This window comes from Falco naumanni, chromosome 8 (assembly GCF_017639655.2).
Source record: "Falco naumanni isolate bFalNau1 chromosome 8, bFalNau1.pat, whole genome shotgun sequence".
In the NCBI taxonomy this organism is placed as follows: Eukaryota; Metazoa; Chordata; class Aves; order Falconiformes; family Falconidae; genus Falco; species Falco naumanni.
Window position 1 is genome coordinate 37180813 of NC_054061.1, and position 18175 is coordinate 37198987.

The window sequence follows — 18175 nt, forward strand, 5'->3', positions numbered from 1 at the left end:
GAACCCCTAACAGTAGCCAATGTGTACCTGCATCTAGCTGACAAAACATACAAAAGCTACATAGCTGTATTAGCCACAAGGGTTTTCTTTCTAGTTAAAAATCCCAAGGACTACTAGTATTATTGATATTCCTGTAAATATCACTGTCCTCAGAAACTTTAAACTTCAGAGCTTAATTGACATACAGCTCAGATCTACAAAGGTATTTAGATACTGTGCTCATGGAAATGAATGTAAGTTTTGCTCAATTTTGAAAATGGAAAGAACAGTCTTGAAAAATACTACCTTCTGTTTTCTGGAGTGCAAGCATTAATTTAGGAAAAGGAAGTGTCATCAACTGTCTTTTTACCTATTTCTGTGCACTGCTTACTGTAGTGAGGCTGTGATGTTGATGAACCCTCTGCGCTGCCCTATACAGCACTACGTGAGGATGCACAGGAGGCTTTGGATCTTAGAGCTGACCAAATACTGAGAAAGCTCAGATATAAATGGTTTTCTTGCTTGCTGTCCACAGGATTTCATCCTTTTACTCTGTGTGTTGCTGCAGCAGAAGAATTTAACCCATTTGCACAGGTTTTTTATGGGAGTCAGTTGCTATCAGCTGTGGAGTTTAAATAAGATGGAAACCCCCCACATTTTGTTTTCGCTTAACACATGTGAAAACCTCATACTCTGATATTTCCAGTGGCTGAGTGCACTTGACTTTTTTTTTTTTATTCCCCCCCCCCCCCCCCCCCCCTCCTTACTGAAGGATTTATAACACAAGAGGTTGCACGGCACAAGGAGTGAGAACTGAATAGTGAGCCTCTGAGTTCTTGCATCAGGAAATCCCAGCAGAAATAGATGAAAATTCCAATATTCTTCTCTGCCTCTTCTCTTTTTCCCACAGGGTGCCCTGACAATTTCACTGATTCCCAATGTTTAAATCCCATTACTGCTTTTCAAGGCTGTATGAGGCTCATCTTTATTGATAACCAGCCCAAGGACCTCATTTTAGTTCAGCAAGGCTCCCTGGGGAATTTTAGTGATTTACACATTGATCTGTGTGGCATCAAAGACAGGTAATTATTGTTTCTTTTTTCATGTATTTGTTCTTTTTTCATCCTAGTGCTTTATAAATACAGGTTGTATTAAGTGAAAATTGTAATCTGCCAACATTACAGATATTAGGCATAATAGAACTACTAATAGAAAATATTACAGCAAAGGTAGGACTGGAGGGGAAATGGTTTCAATTACATGATGCTCTCTTCACGTTGACTTGCGGGAAATAGAGTATGCAAATTCAATCAAATTACAGATTGGTGAAAGGATTAAATTTTATGCATAAACAACATTTGATTGCTTTGAAGTTTTAAAGGGAAATGAAAGAGAAAAAAATTATTTGATTCATCAGAACATGTCATCCCCTTAATATATTTGCTTAAGTAGATCATTTACAGTTTTTCTTGTTAGTCATTAGAGCACAGCACATTTATAATGCAGATATGGTACACCTCATGCGACATACTGGCCATTCAGTAGGACAACATAATGATGAAATGTCTATATCTACCAGAGACACATTTCAGTTTAACTACTGCCCTGAATCCCTCCTAAGCTGAAACCTGACAGGAAACCCAGATTTTCTCATAAAGAATAGAGAGGAAATAAGGAACCAATTATTTTTTTTTAAGTATTTCCTAATTTCTCCTTTGCTTCCTATGGATTTTTAGTGTCTAAATGTTACTGAATTATTTCTGCAACTATGTACTTTGAAGTTAGTACATGGAATAATAGGCTTTGATGTTATTTTATTTTATTTTTTTCAGTCTAGCAAAGTTCTGAAAAATACTGCTGGAAATTTCATGTGCTTCAAATAGTTAAGGGGGTAGTAAAGGATGCTTTGGAAATGCGTTAGGAGCTTAAGCATTTAACATGATCTTTTCAGACGTTGCTTAGGGAGGTAGAGCTGAAGGCTGATCTCCATTATTGCTTACTGCAGGAGGAATCAGGCTGCTGGAGCTGCAGTCCTTTGAAAAGTGGGCAAAAGCTCTGTTATGTGAGACCTTTGTGCTCACCTTTGTATGTTCATGTTTGTTAACTTATACAGAGAAAATGCTGACTCTGCTGATCAAATCTGTTTCCATGTTGAACGATGACTGAATTCAGGGGGATACGAATTTCACACTTGGTGTGCCTGAAATGGTAGATGGAATTAACAAGATGCAACTGACTTAACAGAAGGAAGGAAAATATAAACTTTCCTGAGAATTAAGAGAAAGTATTTTGTTGTTTTCTTGGAAAAAGATTTTTTAAGATTGAGTGGACCATTCAAAGGCAACTTGTATGTTTGTGTATTGAAACAGAAGAGAACTCTTCTGTTCTGATGTAGAGGTGCTGTGGGATGTCTCCAGTGCCCTCATTGTCACCAAGTCCGGGATGCAATGGGCATCTGTGGGTACTACTGTGAGTGTCTTGCTTACCTTCAGTATCCCAAGGATGACCACCCTCAGTCTGTGCTCATCCCACACAATCATTCAGGCCAAGGATCCAAACGTAGTAAGAATGATGGCACTTAACATAATCATTACCTTGAATGTATCACACATGTAAACAAAAGTTACATGTGAACTAGTGAAGATGAAAGTACCATCTTCCAATGAGGGTCCCTGGACAGCCTTAAATTTATGTGTCTGTACTATATGATATAGGTAGATCTATAGTAGGTATGACCTATAGTAGATCGTATTGCAGATGTGATATACCTAGATCATAAGGTAGATTTGATCACAAAACCAAGGCAGACTTAAAAGAAGGGGGAAAAAAAGGATTTGATTTACAATTGCCAAAAGTGATTCTCTTATGGCTGGATTTAGTGTATGAGTGGAGGTGCCCTGAAGGGGGAGAGAGAAGCCTGTGGTGTGGGAAGGTGTTGGGCTGAAGTTCAGAAATTCCCCACATCACAGAAGGATGCGAGCCTCACTGGAGCCATGGAGATTGCAGCCTTCTCATTGAGTGAAACACCCAGCGCCCTCTCCCCCTGCCTGGCAATTCCAATAACTGCTGAATTTGTTTTGCAGGGAATAAGAAAGGATTTTTTTTCTTCTAAATCATATTACACATTTTACACATCTGGGGCACAATTTTGAGAGAGGCTAAATTTACAGAACTGATTTCAGGAAGTTAAAAAAGTTGTTCAAAAATTCACAGGATGAAGTACTGCTGGTGCAGTACAGAACTCAAGAATAGTCACAGCAGCTAGGGACAGCTGGAAAGTGGGATGAAATTCAAAGAAAATAAATAAGGAAAATACAGACAAGAGCAAATCCTTGGTGTTATTTTATCAACACAATTATTTCTAAGCCTGGGGGTGAGCTGGGGAAAGGCTGAACAACGAAGTATTCATGGAGTCTGTTACCATTTTTGAAAATTCTAGGTTCTGCAAGCCTATATTACGGCATAATTGGTTACTACAAACTATAGATGGAAAGTTCGGGAGAATAAGAGGTTTGAATTCAAATCTAAAGACTGCATTGCACTGTAGTCTGCATGGCATATGCTTGAGTTTGTTTTCAAATCTTGTGCAAATTGGTTCATTGCACAAAATGTCAGACCCTTCCTGTCACTGTAAGTTCAGCTAGTCACGGGAGCTGACCTAGTGCTCTGTACCACAGCAGCTCTGGGCTGTAGGAAAGTTGGGATCTGGCTCCAGGCGTACAGTATCCAGCTGCTCATTCTCTCTATATAAGGAGTGTTAAAACTGTGTAAAAGCATCTTCTTCAAGAAATGTGGTCTTTCCTTTCTTAATTATAAGATTTATTGCTGTGTACACTGTAAAGTACGTGGTTTTGTAATTTTAGTGCATGTGGGAATTGTGTACCTTAATTAACATGTAAATGGGACGTTTATCTTGGTTATCTAAGCAAAAAAAAAACTCTTTTGAGGAATATGCCTCTATTTAGAAAGTAGTTTAATTGTTACAGGCTTGTAGGCCAAGTTCGTTCCAGCCTGGGCTCTGGAAGCGGTGGGTAGGCAGCTCACTACATCTTGTGCCTCCTCTTAAAAAGAGAATTAATGCCTTTGTTTTGAAAGATGATAAACCAGGGCTATTATTGGTGCCAGAAGTATGTTTTCACAAGAAAATCTAGTTGTGTAAGCATATTACAGATACACACACCCCCACCCCCATGATTCCCTGTATAAAGTGACCAGCCTTAATTAATTTAAATGGAGCCATCTGAGGAACTAAGCCTTAATATCTCATTATTTCTCTAGTATTTGGACTATATGTCTGCTCAAGTGAACTTGGCATGAATGCCTTCTGACTCCCTGTTATTTGTTATTTCCATCCTTCAGTAGCTATTTATCTGGAAATAAATGCCTTGTCACTAGCTGAGGTATCAGAGTACGCACAAAAAATGGCAATGTCCATAGAAATATAAAGAGTTCTGCCTTCTTTCAGTTTGGTGTCTGGGGAGACAGTGCTAAGTTAAGGTGCTTTTGGAGACACAAGTGAACTTGACCCTCTCGCTGACCCTGCTTTGAGCAGGCAGCTTTTGCTGGAGACCTCCAGAGGCTCCTTGCAGCCTCAGCGATCCTGTGAATGAGGCCACTCTGTAGCTGCTCTGGTCTTGGCTGAGTGGGATGTGTCTGTGGGGGCTGAGATCAGCAGATAACACACAGCAAACTCGTATTTTATGTGCTTTCAGTAGGGCATTGAGACATTGTAGAGTCTGGGGTTGAACACACCAGTATGGGTTGTCCCAATGATGGAAAAAAGCTAGTTAGCATCATCTGCTATTAAAAGACTGCTTTTTCTAGGCCTCAGCTGCAGTGCCAGCATCATTAATGTTCCTACTGCTGCATATCAAGTTGCTCTGATTTGCCATCCCCTTGTATAGTACCTACATGTTGTCCTTAGGTGACAGATCTGTGCAAAGAGAGGTATCCCCAATCTATTCTTATCAGAGCTATGTCTGCTCCACAAGCCCTGCAAAGTAGTGCTGTATTCCCTTCTTCACCTCCTTCAAGATAAAACTGTTTCTACAAATTGTTCCTAGTGCCTTGTGGAACAGGAAAGTATAGATTCATAGAATTATTTAGGTTGGAAAAGACCTTTGAGATCATTAAGTCCAACTGTTAACCCAGGACTGCCAAGCCCGTCTCTAAACCATGTCCCCAAGTACTGCTCCTGCATGTTTTCTAAGCACCTCCAGGGATGGTGATTCCACCACCTCCCTGGGCAGTCTGTTCCAGTGCTTAACCACCCTTTCAGTGAAGAATTTTTTCCGAATATCCAACCTAAACCTCCCCTGGTGCAACTTGAGGCCATTTCCTCTTGTCCTGTCACTTGTTTTCTGGGAGAAGAGACTGATCCCCACCTTGCTACAAGCTCCTTTCAGGTAGTTGGAGAAAGCAATATCCCCCCTGAGTCTCCTTCAGACTAAACAACGCCAGTTCCCTCAGCTGCTCCTCATAAGACTTGTACTCTAGACCCTTCACCAGGTTTGTTGCCCTTCTCTGGACATTCTCTAGCAGTTCTACATCCTTCCTGAAGTGAGAGACTCAAAACCAAACCCAGTATTCAAGGTGCAGCCTCACCAGTGCCGAGTACAGGGAGACAATAATTTCCCTTGTTCCACTGGCCACACTGTTTCAGATACAAGCCAGGATGCTGTTGGCCACCTTGGCCACCTGGGCACACTGCTGGCTCACGTTCAGCCAGCTGTCGACCAGCACCCCCAGGCCCTTTTCCTCCAGGCACTTCCCAGCCCCCTGCCCCCAGCCCGTAGCGCTGCGGGGGGTTGCTGTGACCCACGGGCAGGACCCGGCACTGAGCCCTGTTGAACCTCATACAACTGACCTGGGCCCATCGGTCCAGCCTGTCCCGATCCTCTGCAGAGCCTCCTGCCCTCTGCACATCAACACTCCCTGCCAGCTTTGTGTTGTCTGCAAATTTGCTGAGGGTGCTCTCAGTCCCCTTGTCCAGATCATCGATAAAGATATTAGAAAGAACCGGCCCCAATACTGAGCCCAAAGTGGAATCTGTAGAAGGAAGCATTTTTTCTTGTAGCAATGTGTGTGTAGGACTCTTGGCATTATCCCTACTGCCTGCCTACTGTAAATCCAGCTTCTTTTTTTTTTTTCCTCTTTTTTTTTCTGTTGTTTGTAGTATGTATATGTGCTGTGGTTGTCCAAATACACAGATTGCTTAGTCTTTTCTGAGGAGGTTGCAAAGTGTGGTGCTTACACTGCTCCTGTTATGAAGTGTTAGAGGTCATGGCTGCCTGCAATGTATTTATTCCTATTCCAATGAGAGGTAAAGAAGAAATGAGGCAATATCCTGCTAAGCCATAGAACTCTGCTCCGTATTTAAAAGAAAGTAGATATCATTTTATCCCTCTTTGTTGTTGCCTTTTCAAGGATTTCTGCTTGGTTAGGAATGCAGGTGCACATCAGGGGTTGTTTGTCTTATGCTGAATTAATAAGTTGGAAAATACACTTCCTTAGAGCCTGCTGGCATTTCCCCTCTATGGCATGGTACAGAGCAGAAAGTAATAAGCCAGAGATGTTGGAAAGTGAAGGTGCTATGAAGTCCTTGAACTCAGAGACTTTTTGCTGGGGAGGAAAAGAGCACCTTGAGTATCTATGCAGTCTTTTGCAGTAGTACATGTAATATATTGACCGTCTCTGACGAAAAGCTATCTGGCATAGACCCAAACAAATAAACGCAGACTCTCTTTGAATTTATTTTCAGTTCAGAGTGATATAGATTAAGTTCATGACTACAGGGACCATACAGCCCTCAGTTCTGGTGTTTTGCACTATAAGTTTTTTTGGGGAAGGGAGGCATTTTCGGGGGTGTGTGACATATTAAGCTTAAAAGCTTCCGGGGGAAAGCCTGAGCAATAAGAAAGTCTAATGAGAACAGAATAATGCTTTCTGTCTTTGGCCCTTACTTTGTAGGGAGGACATAAATGTGAAGGGATGGGTAGGTGACAAGCAGCATAAAAAAATAATTTACTTCTCACAGATGCTGTAAATCAGAAGGGATCCACTCCCTTCTCTTGGGCCCCACTAAGTCTTTAGCTTTAAGTGGATGGCCAAGCTCCATGTCCTTCACCTGAAGGTAGTGTGTTACAGATACAAGCTGGAAAGACTTTGCTAAGTACTTCTGGTTAGACAAAAGAAAAGAAAAAAATACCCAAAACCCAAACAAAAAACCCACAAACCCACGACAGGATGTCTTTTTCCTATGGTGTCTTCACTTATGCATTTCCCTCCTCAGTATTTTACAGCATTTGCAAAGACTGCTTGACCCTATCAAACAGCCTTCTGGAAATGGGTTAAGGATGTGGTTACAGAAACTTCTCACTCAGCTGGGTAAGAAATCACAGCTGCATCTAGCGAGCGCAGCAGCCAGTTGGGCAGAGCGTGGCTGCTGCAGAGCTCTTCTTTCAGTCTTTTTAACATTGATGAAAGGCACGAGGCTGCTGTCCCCACAGATGCCAGTGCTTCCCTTCCCTGGCTAGCATGTGCCTGTGGCAGAACAGAGGGTTGAGTCTTCTTGTGCCTTCTCAGACTGACAAGCCCTGAACTGTTTCTTCAGAAGAGTGGTAATGAAAGTATTGGTTTCTCTAGCGCTAATAAGGATTCTCAAACCTGAGGTTTATTTAGAGCTGTGATGGGCCATAAGCTTAGATCAGTTGCACTTTTCTTCATGTGTTTTCTCTTGTTAGCTTAAAAAGAAAACATGCTTGCTGCCATTCCCCTGATCTAAGTGGGACCCCTGAGCCATAACACTGATACCAGAATACCCAGCTCTTAACATCTACAGCCTTCATTTTGAAATTTGGGATAACTGGCAACTCTACAAATCTTGAAATACAAAACAGAGCCAGTGAGAAAAACAGGTGGGCAACTGTGTCTGAGTGAGGAGCAGCAGTGGGTTGAGCAAACCCTGTGAGGTGAACACTAGTCAGGATTGCCACTTGGTGATTAACTGACCTGGGTTCATTAGCAGTCATGCTTCCAAATTTCTGTTCTCTGTAAACATACAGAGAGCCAAAACTGTTTCTTGAATGGCCCTGTCTATATGAAAAAACATGAAATAGGTCTAGAAAACATCCCATGCAAAGGAAGATTAAGTCTGGTTCTTTAATCAGAAGAGATTGCTGAGGGGAGGCAGCATAATGGTCTCCAGGTACTAAAAGCCTGCTGCAGCACAGAAGGGAATAACGATCTTTTCTGACCAGGATGTATAGGAGAGCAGCCATAGCATAGACTGCCTGAGGAGACTGTCAAGTCTCTGTCACTGGGAGGCTTTATGAATAGGTTAGATGAGTCTGTGAGAAATAACAAACGCGGGTATGAGTGATCCTGCCTTGGGGTGTGAGCATGGACTAAGTGATCTTCTAAATTCCCTCCAGCTCTGTGCAATTCTGTTGCATTCACTCAGGCTTCTCCTCTAGCTGGAACAACTGTGTCTTGTTCTTGCTTTAAGGGTTCTGAAATGTCAACAACAACACTGCTTAAGGAAGAAAAAAGAAAAAAGAATAAAAAGAAAAAAAAAAAACACCCGAAATACCCCAATCCAAACATGTGGGAATTCAGCTCAGCATTTCTCACAGCTGTGAGAAAGCTGATTTGGTAGGTGTATCTCTCAGACACTCTAGGGCAGTGCTGCGGCGGCAAGTAGGGACTGTGTAGCCCATAGGTATGGTTTGATGGCTTTTCTTTAACATGAAGTGTATATGTTAAGCTTGGAGTATGAGGGAGTGGGGGAGAAGAAGCCACACTTATTTGTCACTTCCCTGATTTGGTTTTTGATTCTAAAAATGTGTGATTCATTTTTGCAACTGCAAGACGAAGCTCTGTGATTGCAGAATTTAATGCCCTGTTTTTTCTTGGGATTCCTTCTCTGCAGATTCCATGATGTCTAGAATGACAATTCAGCTCAATCTGTGTATTTTTCTTTGATGAACAGTAACTTGGTTCCCTTCTACTTGGCTTTCTATTTTAACAAGGTCCTCTGACTTCTTGGAATTCAGGTGTCTGTCCCTCGTTCAGGTGTGGTCAAAATGAGAGTGAGAAGTTTGTAAGCTGTTAGGAGAAAGCAGAGACTGTAACTAGGAACATCTTCCCCTTAGTAAATCAAGCTAACAACTGTGTGCTGATTCCTTTGCAATCTGTATTTCAATTGCTAAAAGATTAAATGCAAATCCAGTTGGATGTATTCACTGACTTCAACCTTGGCCTGACCAGCCTTTCCCAAGAAGTATGTCCTCTCTGGGCCACTCAGAGGTGGTGCTGTGTGCAGCTCTGACTATAAGAGTCTGTCATTCAGACCTCTCGGCTGTTTCTAAAACTGACACGGTTCTTTTGTGTGCCACAAACTGTTCTCTACTAGGAGAGATTAAATAGGCTAAGACTCTTCAGCCTGGAGAAGAGAGAGCTAGGCAGGGTTGTACGATGAGGAGCAGCATGAAGGAGGTGAATAATAAACAAGAGTTTGCTGTTTCTTACAAATTCGAATCTTACACAGCATCAAATTGGATGTTGTTAGATGCTGCAGAGGTCAAGTATAAAGGAGAAAGCCAATAAAGCATACATGAATCCATAAGCCACAGATTGCTGGAAGCTGGCAAAGTGTTCAGTGGGATGCTCTTAAAATTATTTCATCAGCATCTTTGCTGTGACACTGTCAGATTAAGGAAATTGGAGGAGAGGCACTGTTGACCTGAAGTGAAATCCAGAGGGAGATGATAATTTTTGGACTAGTAAACCCACATTCCTTACTTTTTTAAAAAACATCATTTTCATTATGAGCAGCTTTTTGTACCTTCATTGTTCAAAACCAAAATATACCCTGTCATAGCTGTACTAATCTCAAAATACATTGGTATCTGACTGTGAATTCTGCTACATACCAATACTTTCTGCACTGTGTTTTCTCTTTCTACATGGCAGTGGAATAGTAGGGGTGTGATTCTGTCTGTGTGTGGGCAAACAATAGAAGGCATAGCCTGGAGGGAATTCAGGCAGCCTCTCATTTAAAAATAAATGAAATGGGTAGGAAAACAAATATGCAGATGCTGAGAATTTGGCCATGCTGTTGAGAAGCTTTGGGATTTCCCGTTCAGCAATTGGCTGGAATCATGTTTTGGGACTAGAAATACTAGCTTCAGTCCTGAAGCTGAGTTGGGTGTTTGCTGTGGTTGGCATCCTGTTCAGAGAATAGATGTAGGAATTTGGGCTCAAGAGATACTGCAGCACAAGAGTTGCCATGGATATTAGGAAAATGTGCCAGAAAATCATTAAACCTCAGTCCAGAAACACTGTGGATTTCCAGCCCTTCATCATACGGCACAGATGCTCCCTTTGAGCCGAGCAAGGCTGTCTGCTCCTATAGCAGATGTACCCCCTTGGAATATAGCAGCAAGGGCTGTGGTGTTGCCTGCAGCCTGAAGGCATGAGCTGATTAATCTCATTCACTTCCTGCATGCAGTGGGACAAACTGGTGTGTGCGGTGTTAGTTACAAAGAAGAAAATTCCATTTCCAGGAGTTCTTGCACTCCATGTGTACACAAAGAAGTAAGATCTGGTGTGGCTTCTCCTACCAGTTCCCCAAACTCTGTAAAGAGAAGTGCTTAGGAGGAGTTGCAGTTGGGATAGCTTGTGCCAAACAGCTGTCATAAGGGGAAAACTGGCGTAATTTTCCTCTGACTTGACACCTCTCATGGAAATAGTCTCCTTTGCCCCTCAGGATGGTGCTAGACAAATGATTGCTTCCACCAGGCTTTTGAGGCACATCCTTAAATGTGTCACATCCTCTTGAGACACATCCTTAACAATGGTGCTGGTTACATAAATGCTTTTGAACTCCTCAACCCCCATCGAAAAGAATGTGGTATATAAGTTGGCCAGTGACAGAGAAATGTCTGTTTAGAAGCCTGAAATTTCATATGATTCTGCTATTCCTGCCAGGGCTGAAAGAAGTTGAAATTATTGACTTTTTGGTAGCAAAGTTTACCTGGACAGAATTAGAGCTAAGGCAGATGCAGAAGCACAAGGTGGTGTACACCCATAGTTATATTGTCGTAAGTTCCATATACTATTTGTGCTTGAGTATATGACCAGGTATTATTGGGATTAAGGAGGCCATTTATATGTTGAACATGTCATTATTCAAAAATGAACTACGAGGATAGTCAGAGCCTGCTTTCCTTTAGGCTCAGATTCACGTGAAGACATAGATAAATGCATGTGTTGCTCTCCCTGTCTACAGCTGCTAGGGTACTTTAATCTGATTGCTGCAGTTCATGTTGATTTTGTGCTGATGAAGCTTTGACTGAGTTGTCCTATTTTTACTTGGCTGGCACCCTGCCCTTGCTATAGCAAATACTGACAGTACTTGTCAAGGACATCACTGGGAACTTCAGTTCCCTGAAGTGACCTGGGGGAGGGGGGAAGGGAAAAAAAAAAAAAAAGATTCACGTTGAATCCACCTTGGCGGATGGATGGATGGATAGCGCATCTTGCAGGACATCGTGGGAATTCCAGAGATCTGCAATGAGGAACACAAACCTGACCTCAGATATTTTCTTATAAATCCTGGCGATGTTTCATCTCTAGCATCAGCGGGCAGACACAAACACACACTGATATTGCTGTCCTTATTAAACCAAGATTCATCTGCATATTCCAGTTCTCCTAGCAAATACAAATGGAGAGAGCAGCATGTGGTATACATAATAATCGCTGCAATGGGATTGGCGTTAACAGCTTACCTCATTAGGGAGAAGCATACTGAGTTGATTCATGAGTTTGTTTCTCTGTACTACTTGAGTTACGGAGCACAAATAACATCCTTAGTCTCTATCCTTTTATCCCTACCCATGTTTTAACTGAGAAACTTCTTCGGATATTTTCTAAATATTTTAGAAATAAATTAGCTTAAAGTGTTCTTTTTTCTTGCTAATAGAGCTGACCTTTTAAATCCTGCTTTATGCCTATTTCCTTTGTAGATTCCATTAGATTTTACAATCAATTTTTGCTCATAAGAACTAATAAATTTTTACTTTTTACTCCTTTCCTTTTAGTATGGAACTTAACATTGCTTCATGTGTTGTACTGTCAAAATAGGCCTTTGGGAAATTAATTACTATTGCAGGTGAAAGGTGTTAGGATAAATCTGATGAAAGCAGTCTCTTTTCGCATTTCCCCAATCTCCTCTAAGATTTAATGTATGCCCTGCAGCAGAAGCCAAACTTCATATGTTGTTTTTTTTTTCCCCTCAAAGTTGGCCATGCAAATGAAAAAATACCCTGGCTAATTATGCCCAGTGAGTTTTAATTTTAATTATTACAGTCCCAGGCTGGGATTGAAAAAGCAAACACTTAATATTGCATTCACCTCCACATAAATACCTGCAGTGCATTGCAGAAAGAATGAATAATAATAGAAAAAAAAACCACACCACCCACAATTTGGCATCCATTCTTTTCATTTTCTCTAGTATCCCTATTTTCAGTATTTAATGTCTTCTCTGCAGAAATTGTAATTATTTCATAGTCCAGATTATATTTTTTTTTCCTCAGGAAATCCTCTTATGATTCCCTTCTTGGTTTTATAGCAATGAGTTGGATGTTTTTAGATCACACTCCTTGAATTTGGATGCTGATCAAAGCTGGGATGAATTAAAGACATAAAAAGGGCTGTCATCTGTCCTTTTTAAAAATATTTCTGATTTGGGGTAAATCTCAAAGTAGATTAGAATATTGCCTACCAATATGTCCATCATCCAAATCATCCAAAACAAAGCATTTAAACTGCACACCTTCAGGTGCTGGAATATCTGGATCTTTTTCTAGAATTGTTCCATTAAATGCTACATACATGAGAGGCTGTCCTGCCTAGTTAGAAGGATCTGATGGTCCAGGTTATAGTTCTTCTGATCTTTTATGTCACCTTAAAAAGATCACTTCAGTGCTGTAAGTATTTTCCTCCTCACCTTTTGTGTCTCTTGCTGGTTTCAAGTGTAGGCTCCAGTGGACATGTTTACAAATAGCACAGGGCGCACTGAAGCTTCATGTCTCCTTTCAGTTTCTATTTTAATTAAGGAAATTATGGACAGATTTTCAAAAAGTTTCCCTTTCTTATGCTTGTGTTGGTACTTTGCAAAACACTGACAATTTGCTTTGTGTTTATGCAGCAACAATTACAATATTTTTAGAAATGTCTCTTTCTTTTTCGTCAAATTTTCCTTACAGTGTTTATCTTTTCCCTCTTTCTCTGTAGTAAAACTGAAGTGAAATAGTGACGTGGAAATGGAAGGGGCAAAATATCTTAAATCCGAACTGTGTTACATGACAGGGAAGGAAAAGGTGAAAAAGGCTTCTTAATGACTTAATCCCTTGTAAAGATCAATATACGGTGTGGAAAAAATAGTCTTAAAATATAGAGGGATACATGACATTCTATGAGAGTTGAAGAACCCCTTGGGTCCTTCCCAAAAGTATGCACCTGCATCACCAATTAGACCTGCTAACTAATGTAATTAAACCATTGCAGGTAGCTAATTTTGGAGTGTGAGTCTTGGAAACCTGTCAATAATTCCACACAAATTTTGGAGTGGAAAGGCAGGATGCAGAAAAACTGAGCATGATTTTAAAAATCCAAACCCACAAACACCTAAACCCTAGATGCTGGAATGAAAATCTGAAGACCATCCTCCCTTATCTGTTCTACTGTTTAAACCTAGCTGGGTAATGCAGGTAGTGACAGAGCTTCCCTCTCTGACAGTTTAAGAGCTCACTGACAATGGAGGGTAATAAAACCACGTAGAAGAATTCCCTGCTCTTGGACTGGTATATGAGCTTTGTGCTGTCAGGTGGGCATGGTCTGTGGTGGTTATAAAATAAGAATATGTTTGTAGAAAGCAGTCTCTGTAAAAACAGGCAGTTACAGTGGAAGATGCTACCTTTGAACAAGGAGTTTTCTGTCCTTTGTGATTTTTTTAATGTGAATGAAAGGGAATGTTTAAGATTATTTGGACAGTGCCATGAGTTGGTTTTGCCTGCCTTGCCTTAATTTTAAGGTGTTTTGTTTTCCCTGACTTTGTTTCATACATGCAAGACCAGCTGTGGAAAACAAAAATTCAGGCCCATGAAGGGTGCACTGGTCTTTAGAAATACTGTTGCAGAGGAAAATAAAGATGGATTCATCTGCCACAGTCACATCACCGCATATGGATTGGAGACAGGTCATGTTTTAGTTTAGTCTTGTTCTTTTCCAGATAAATCTCCTTTACCTGATGGCACTGCAAAGTGAATAAGAACAGTGCTGATCTGGTCCTTAAAACTGTGTTTAGTAAATGCTGTAAGGGGTAACTACAGAACTGGCTTGAGCAGGGTGGACTCCTTCCTATAACTGCAGTGACTTGTGCATGTGGGAAGATGCTGGAGCTGGAGATAGTTTTTGTCTTTGATACAGGGTGGAGGAGCTTCCCACTAGCGTTGGAGAGGGGATTTGCCCTGCATGAGATCCCTGTGGAGGAAAAGGGCAGTTTGAAGGTTGGTAGGGGGCTATTTAAGTGGCTTTTGGAATCTAGCTTGAATGTGGAATTGAATTTCTGGGGGGACCTGAATAGAGTTCACCTCCATTGCTATTCCTTTAGAGTCAAAATTCATGGGATGTGCAACCCCATGGTAAATTAAAGGCCTGCTACAGGGATGCATGTAGGATATAATATCCTGTCCTTGTTTGTTTGTTTGATTTTTGCAGATGGCTTTTCTGCTTTTGTTTTGTAAAATGATGAATTCTAAATGGAACAGCTGTCTGTACAGGATGGTTTATTTGTTTTTTTTCATTTTCAAATTTATTTATATAAAATCCTTTCTGTTGATGCCAAACCAAACTGTCAGCACATTTACCTCTATTAAAAATGTAGGTGTTCTAACAACAAAGCAATCAAACCTTTAAAAAATGCCTTTTATCTAAGGCATAGATAACAGGCTCTTTTCCCTTCACTTGTGCTAATCCCAGCACAACCTCCTCCCACAGTTCTGTCCCAGCCACAAGCTGGAGGGCAGTTGGTATCGATGTTCAGATCTTCTGAATGTTGGTCGCACAGTGGTGTGCAAGTACAGAGTCTGAGGAGCAAGGTGTCCAACAACAGAAATAATACAATATTTTAAAGGTTTAGACATCAAGTTGTGCAAATCACAGGAAGAAGAAAAACTTATCTTTGTAACAAATTCCTTTCCAGCGTGGAAAAGAATAACAGTCTTTCTTGATGTTACTCCTGTTCTGTTAGTACTCCATGACTTCACAGAATGTAATAAATTTAGGGAAGAAAATGTAAATGGCTTAAAGACCCAAAGAAACTAAAGTGTACCACAACACTTTTTTAAAAGTTGTTGAGTATTCTAAACTTGCAAGAGGAGAGAGAAGTTGAGAGGTGTGGTGATGAGGAGGGAATGTGTGTTGAGGAAATCCAAAGATGTGGAGAGCGTTAACCCTTTTGCCACCTATCTTAACATTGGGTTTTCTCTCTCCCTTCCTCCCTCTGGTTCTGGTAGTTCTCTTTTCTCCTTTTTGTTAAGGATACCTAGCCCACTATCTTGCCACAAATGGACGTCCAGGGGAAAATAAGAGTGGGATGTGCTCCTGTGGTTCTTTCTTTTCCAGTGTTCTCTGATCTTTATTTGTTTTCCCATTCGTAAATCCCTGAAGTTGTTACAAGTTGTCTATGTAGTAATTTTAGTGGATTTCTCTTCAAAACACTTGTATGGTCTCCCCTTGAACTCACTTCTTGTATCTAAAATAACATTTGGCGAGGAATCTCACAGATTTATGGCTCAGCAGAGCAGGGGAAAAATCCATGATGTTGCAGTTGGCCTCAGTCTGTTGAATTTAGTGGAAAGACGCCATTTTACTGAAGCAAAGTACAGGCTGTTACAGTAACACCATGAGTTTCATCATATATGTATATATATGAAGTCATCCATGTTAATGTTATATTTTGTTAATTATACCTGAACTAGCTGTAGCCCATAAATAGGAAAACATGCTGAAATAAAATGAATTTGAGGTAATATTTAGGCAAATTCTTTCTTGATAGAAAAACTTCTAAATTTCATGTGTTTTCTTATTTTGGCATTGTTGAATTTTAGGGACGTAGTGGTTGTCTCAAAATTATGTGTATTGACAGTGTTAATATTCAGGATGTGTGCTTCTTTTTTCTTTCTCTCATAGTTCCTATTCTTCCTAAATAAAGAGAAAAAAAAGAGGAGTGGTGCAAGGCAGGATGTGTTGTGCTGACTATAACAAAATCTGAGAGGTGCTTACTGAAAGTACTGGGTTTATTTCCAGTCAAGTGTAACATCAAATGTGCAGAACTCTGTCAGTGTTCCTACTCAAGTAACTTTGTCATTGTTATTTCTTCATCATTCCCATCAAAGGGCCAAATTTTGCCCTCTAACTTCTATGCAGTTTGTCCTTTGAATTCAAAGGAAGTACATGCACAGTTTTGGAGGTGAAGATTTCGTCGTCTAAGGACAGTGAATGCTTTTGTGCAGGCTCTGCGTATTGCTTGCTTAGATGGCTAAGGTGTGTGTTTTCCAGCTTGGCTAAAGGAGGCAAAAATTTATTTGCTTCATTTATTTTTTTATAGGATTCATTCACCAAGATATATTCTGTAAATTAATCTGGAATCTGGAAGATAGAGTCCCTGGTCTGTCACAAACTGTCTTAGGCAAATCATTACATTTCAAAGTGTCCCATTTATGATACTTGCAAAAAAATGAATTGATCTGTTTGTTCATTTCAATTGCAAATAGGTCAGGAGTTGCCTGCTGCAGATATCTAGCTATGAAACGTGCTATGATACCACTGCTTTTTTTTGGTAAAATTGCTTGATTCTACTAGAATGCAAATATTAATCTGTATTTTAAATTAGGGGTATTTAAATCCTTCAACATGAGGAACCCGGACAGTTAGCAAACGGAACAACCCATGATCTATCCATGCGTTGATTTATTTTAATCATAGCTATTTCTTAATTTTGAGCTCTCTGACAGGGTAAATTTTGCTTCTAATGAAGACACAACTGCTCAGCTAGAATGGGATTATGGTAATTATTAGAGTTGCAAAGAAATTTGTTTCATAAGCTCTTAGAAAGGTTAGTTATCTGACCAAAAACAAGATCAGTGTGGTTGGTGCTAATTAAAGCAAATAGACTAAGGAACAAAAAAGGTTTAATTCTGAATTTATGAATATCATTAAAAGCTTAGGTAGCTTGTTTGACTTGTGTTTTGTGCATTATTGGGGGAAGAAAAAGTGTCTGTATTTGTAAGACAAGTAGAAATGAAAAGTGACCTTCAACTCTGTAAAGCCTTTAAAAGGAAACTGTTTTAAGGGAATAAATGTGGCTAAGCCTTTGATGCAGGCCTTTGCCAAACCACAGATGACTAATAATTAGCTCTACTGCACTGGGTTAATTAATAAAAGGTAGCTGAAAATAGGCAGAAAGCATATTTGTTCATTACAGTGATGATGTAAGTTATGTTAATAACACAGTGCTGTTCTTTTTACCTCTCCAAAGAGCTTTTCTAACATCAGATGTTTCTTGTCGCAAGCACCTCTGTGGTGTAAATATAACTACTGCTGTTGTACAGGTGACATGAATGAACATTTATCACTAAATATAGATAGAAGTAAAGGTGATGTGCTGTGGGCAAGGACAGGCATGACCAAAGCACAAATATGAGCAAATCCACTCATACAGGCAAATTCATATATGCTGCCATAGAGCTGTTGAAACGCCGTGCTGCTTCTGCAGCCTCTGGGACCAAAGCTGTTGGGGAGTTCTGGTTTGAGGGACATGGCACGGTCCTGTAGAGAGTAGCTGGGCGTAGATGATGCAACAGCCAGTCCTTTGTGCCATCCTGTAGGCTGGTCTTGTTTTCTTCAGCATCAGCCCAAAGCCTCTAAATCTCTCCTCACTATTGCCACGAGTATGTGATGGCAAGAGGGGCTGGCTGGGTTGTCACTTGTACCAGCAGGGTGTTAGGCTCTGGCAGATGATTTCTGACTGTACCATTAAAGCCCAAAATCTCATACCTTCTCAAACTTCCTGCCTTGTAAATACGGAGCAAAAGTAACAGGTTTGGCTCTCCCCTGTGTGTCTTTC

At 40.6% G+C, this 18175-nt stretch overlaps 1 protein-coding gene across 1 annotated transcript in view; it reads left to right on the forward strand.

Annotated features, from left to right (window-relative positions):
* Positions 1 to 18175, forward strand: part of CNTNAP5 (contactin associated protein family member 5) — a 289036-nt gene that overhangs the window by 162336 nt on the left and 108525 nt on the right. The window contains exon 10 of the mRNA XM_040604535.1: positions 890 to 1061. Coding sequence (XP_040460469.1) covers positions 890 to 1061 — 172 coding nt within the window. The remainder of the gene's footprint in view (positions 1 to 889; positions 1062 to 18175) is intronic.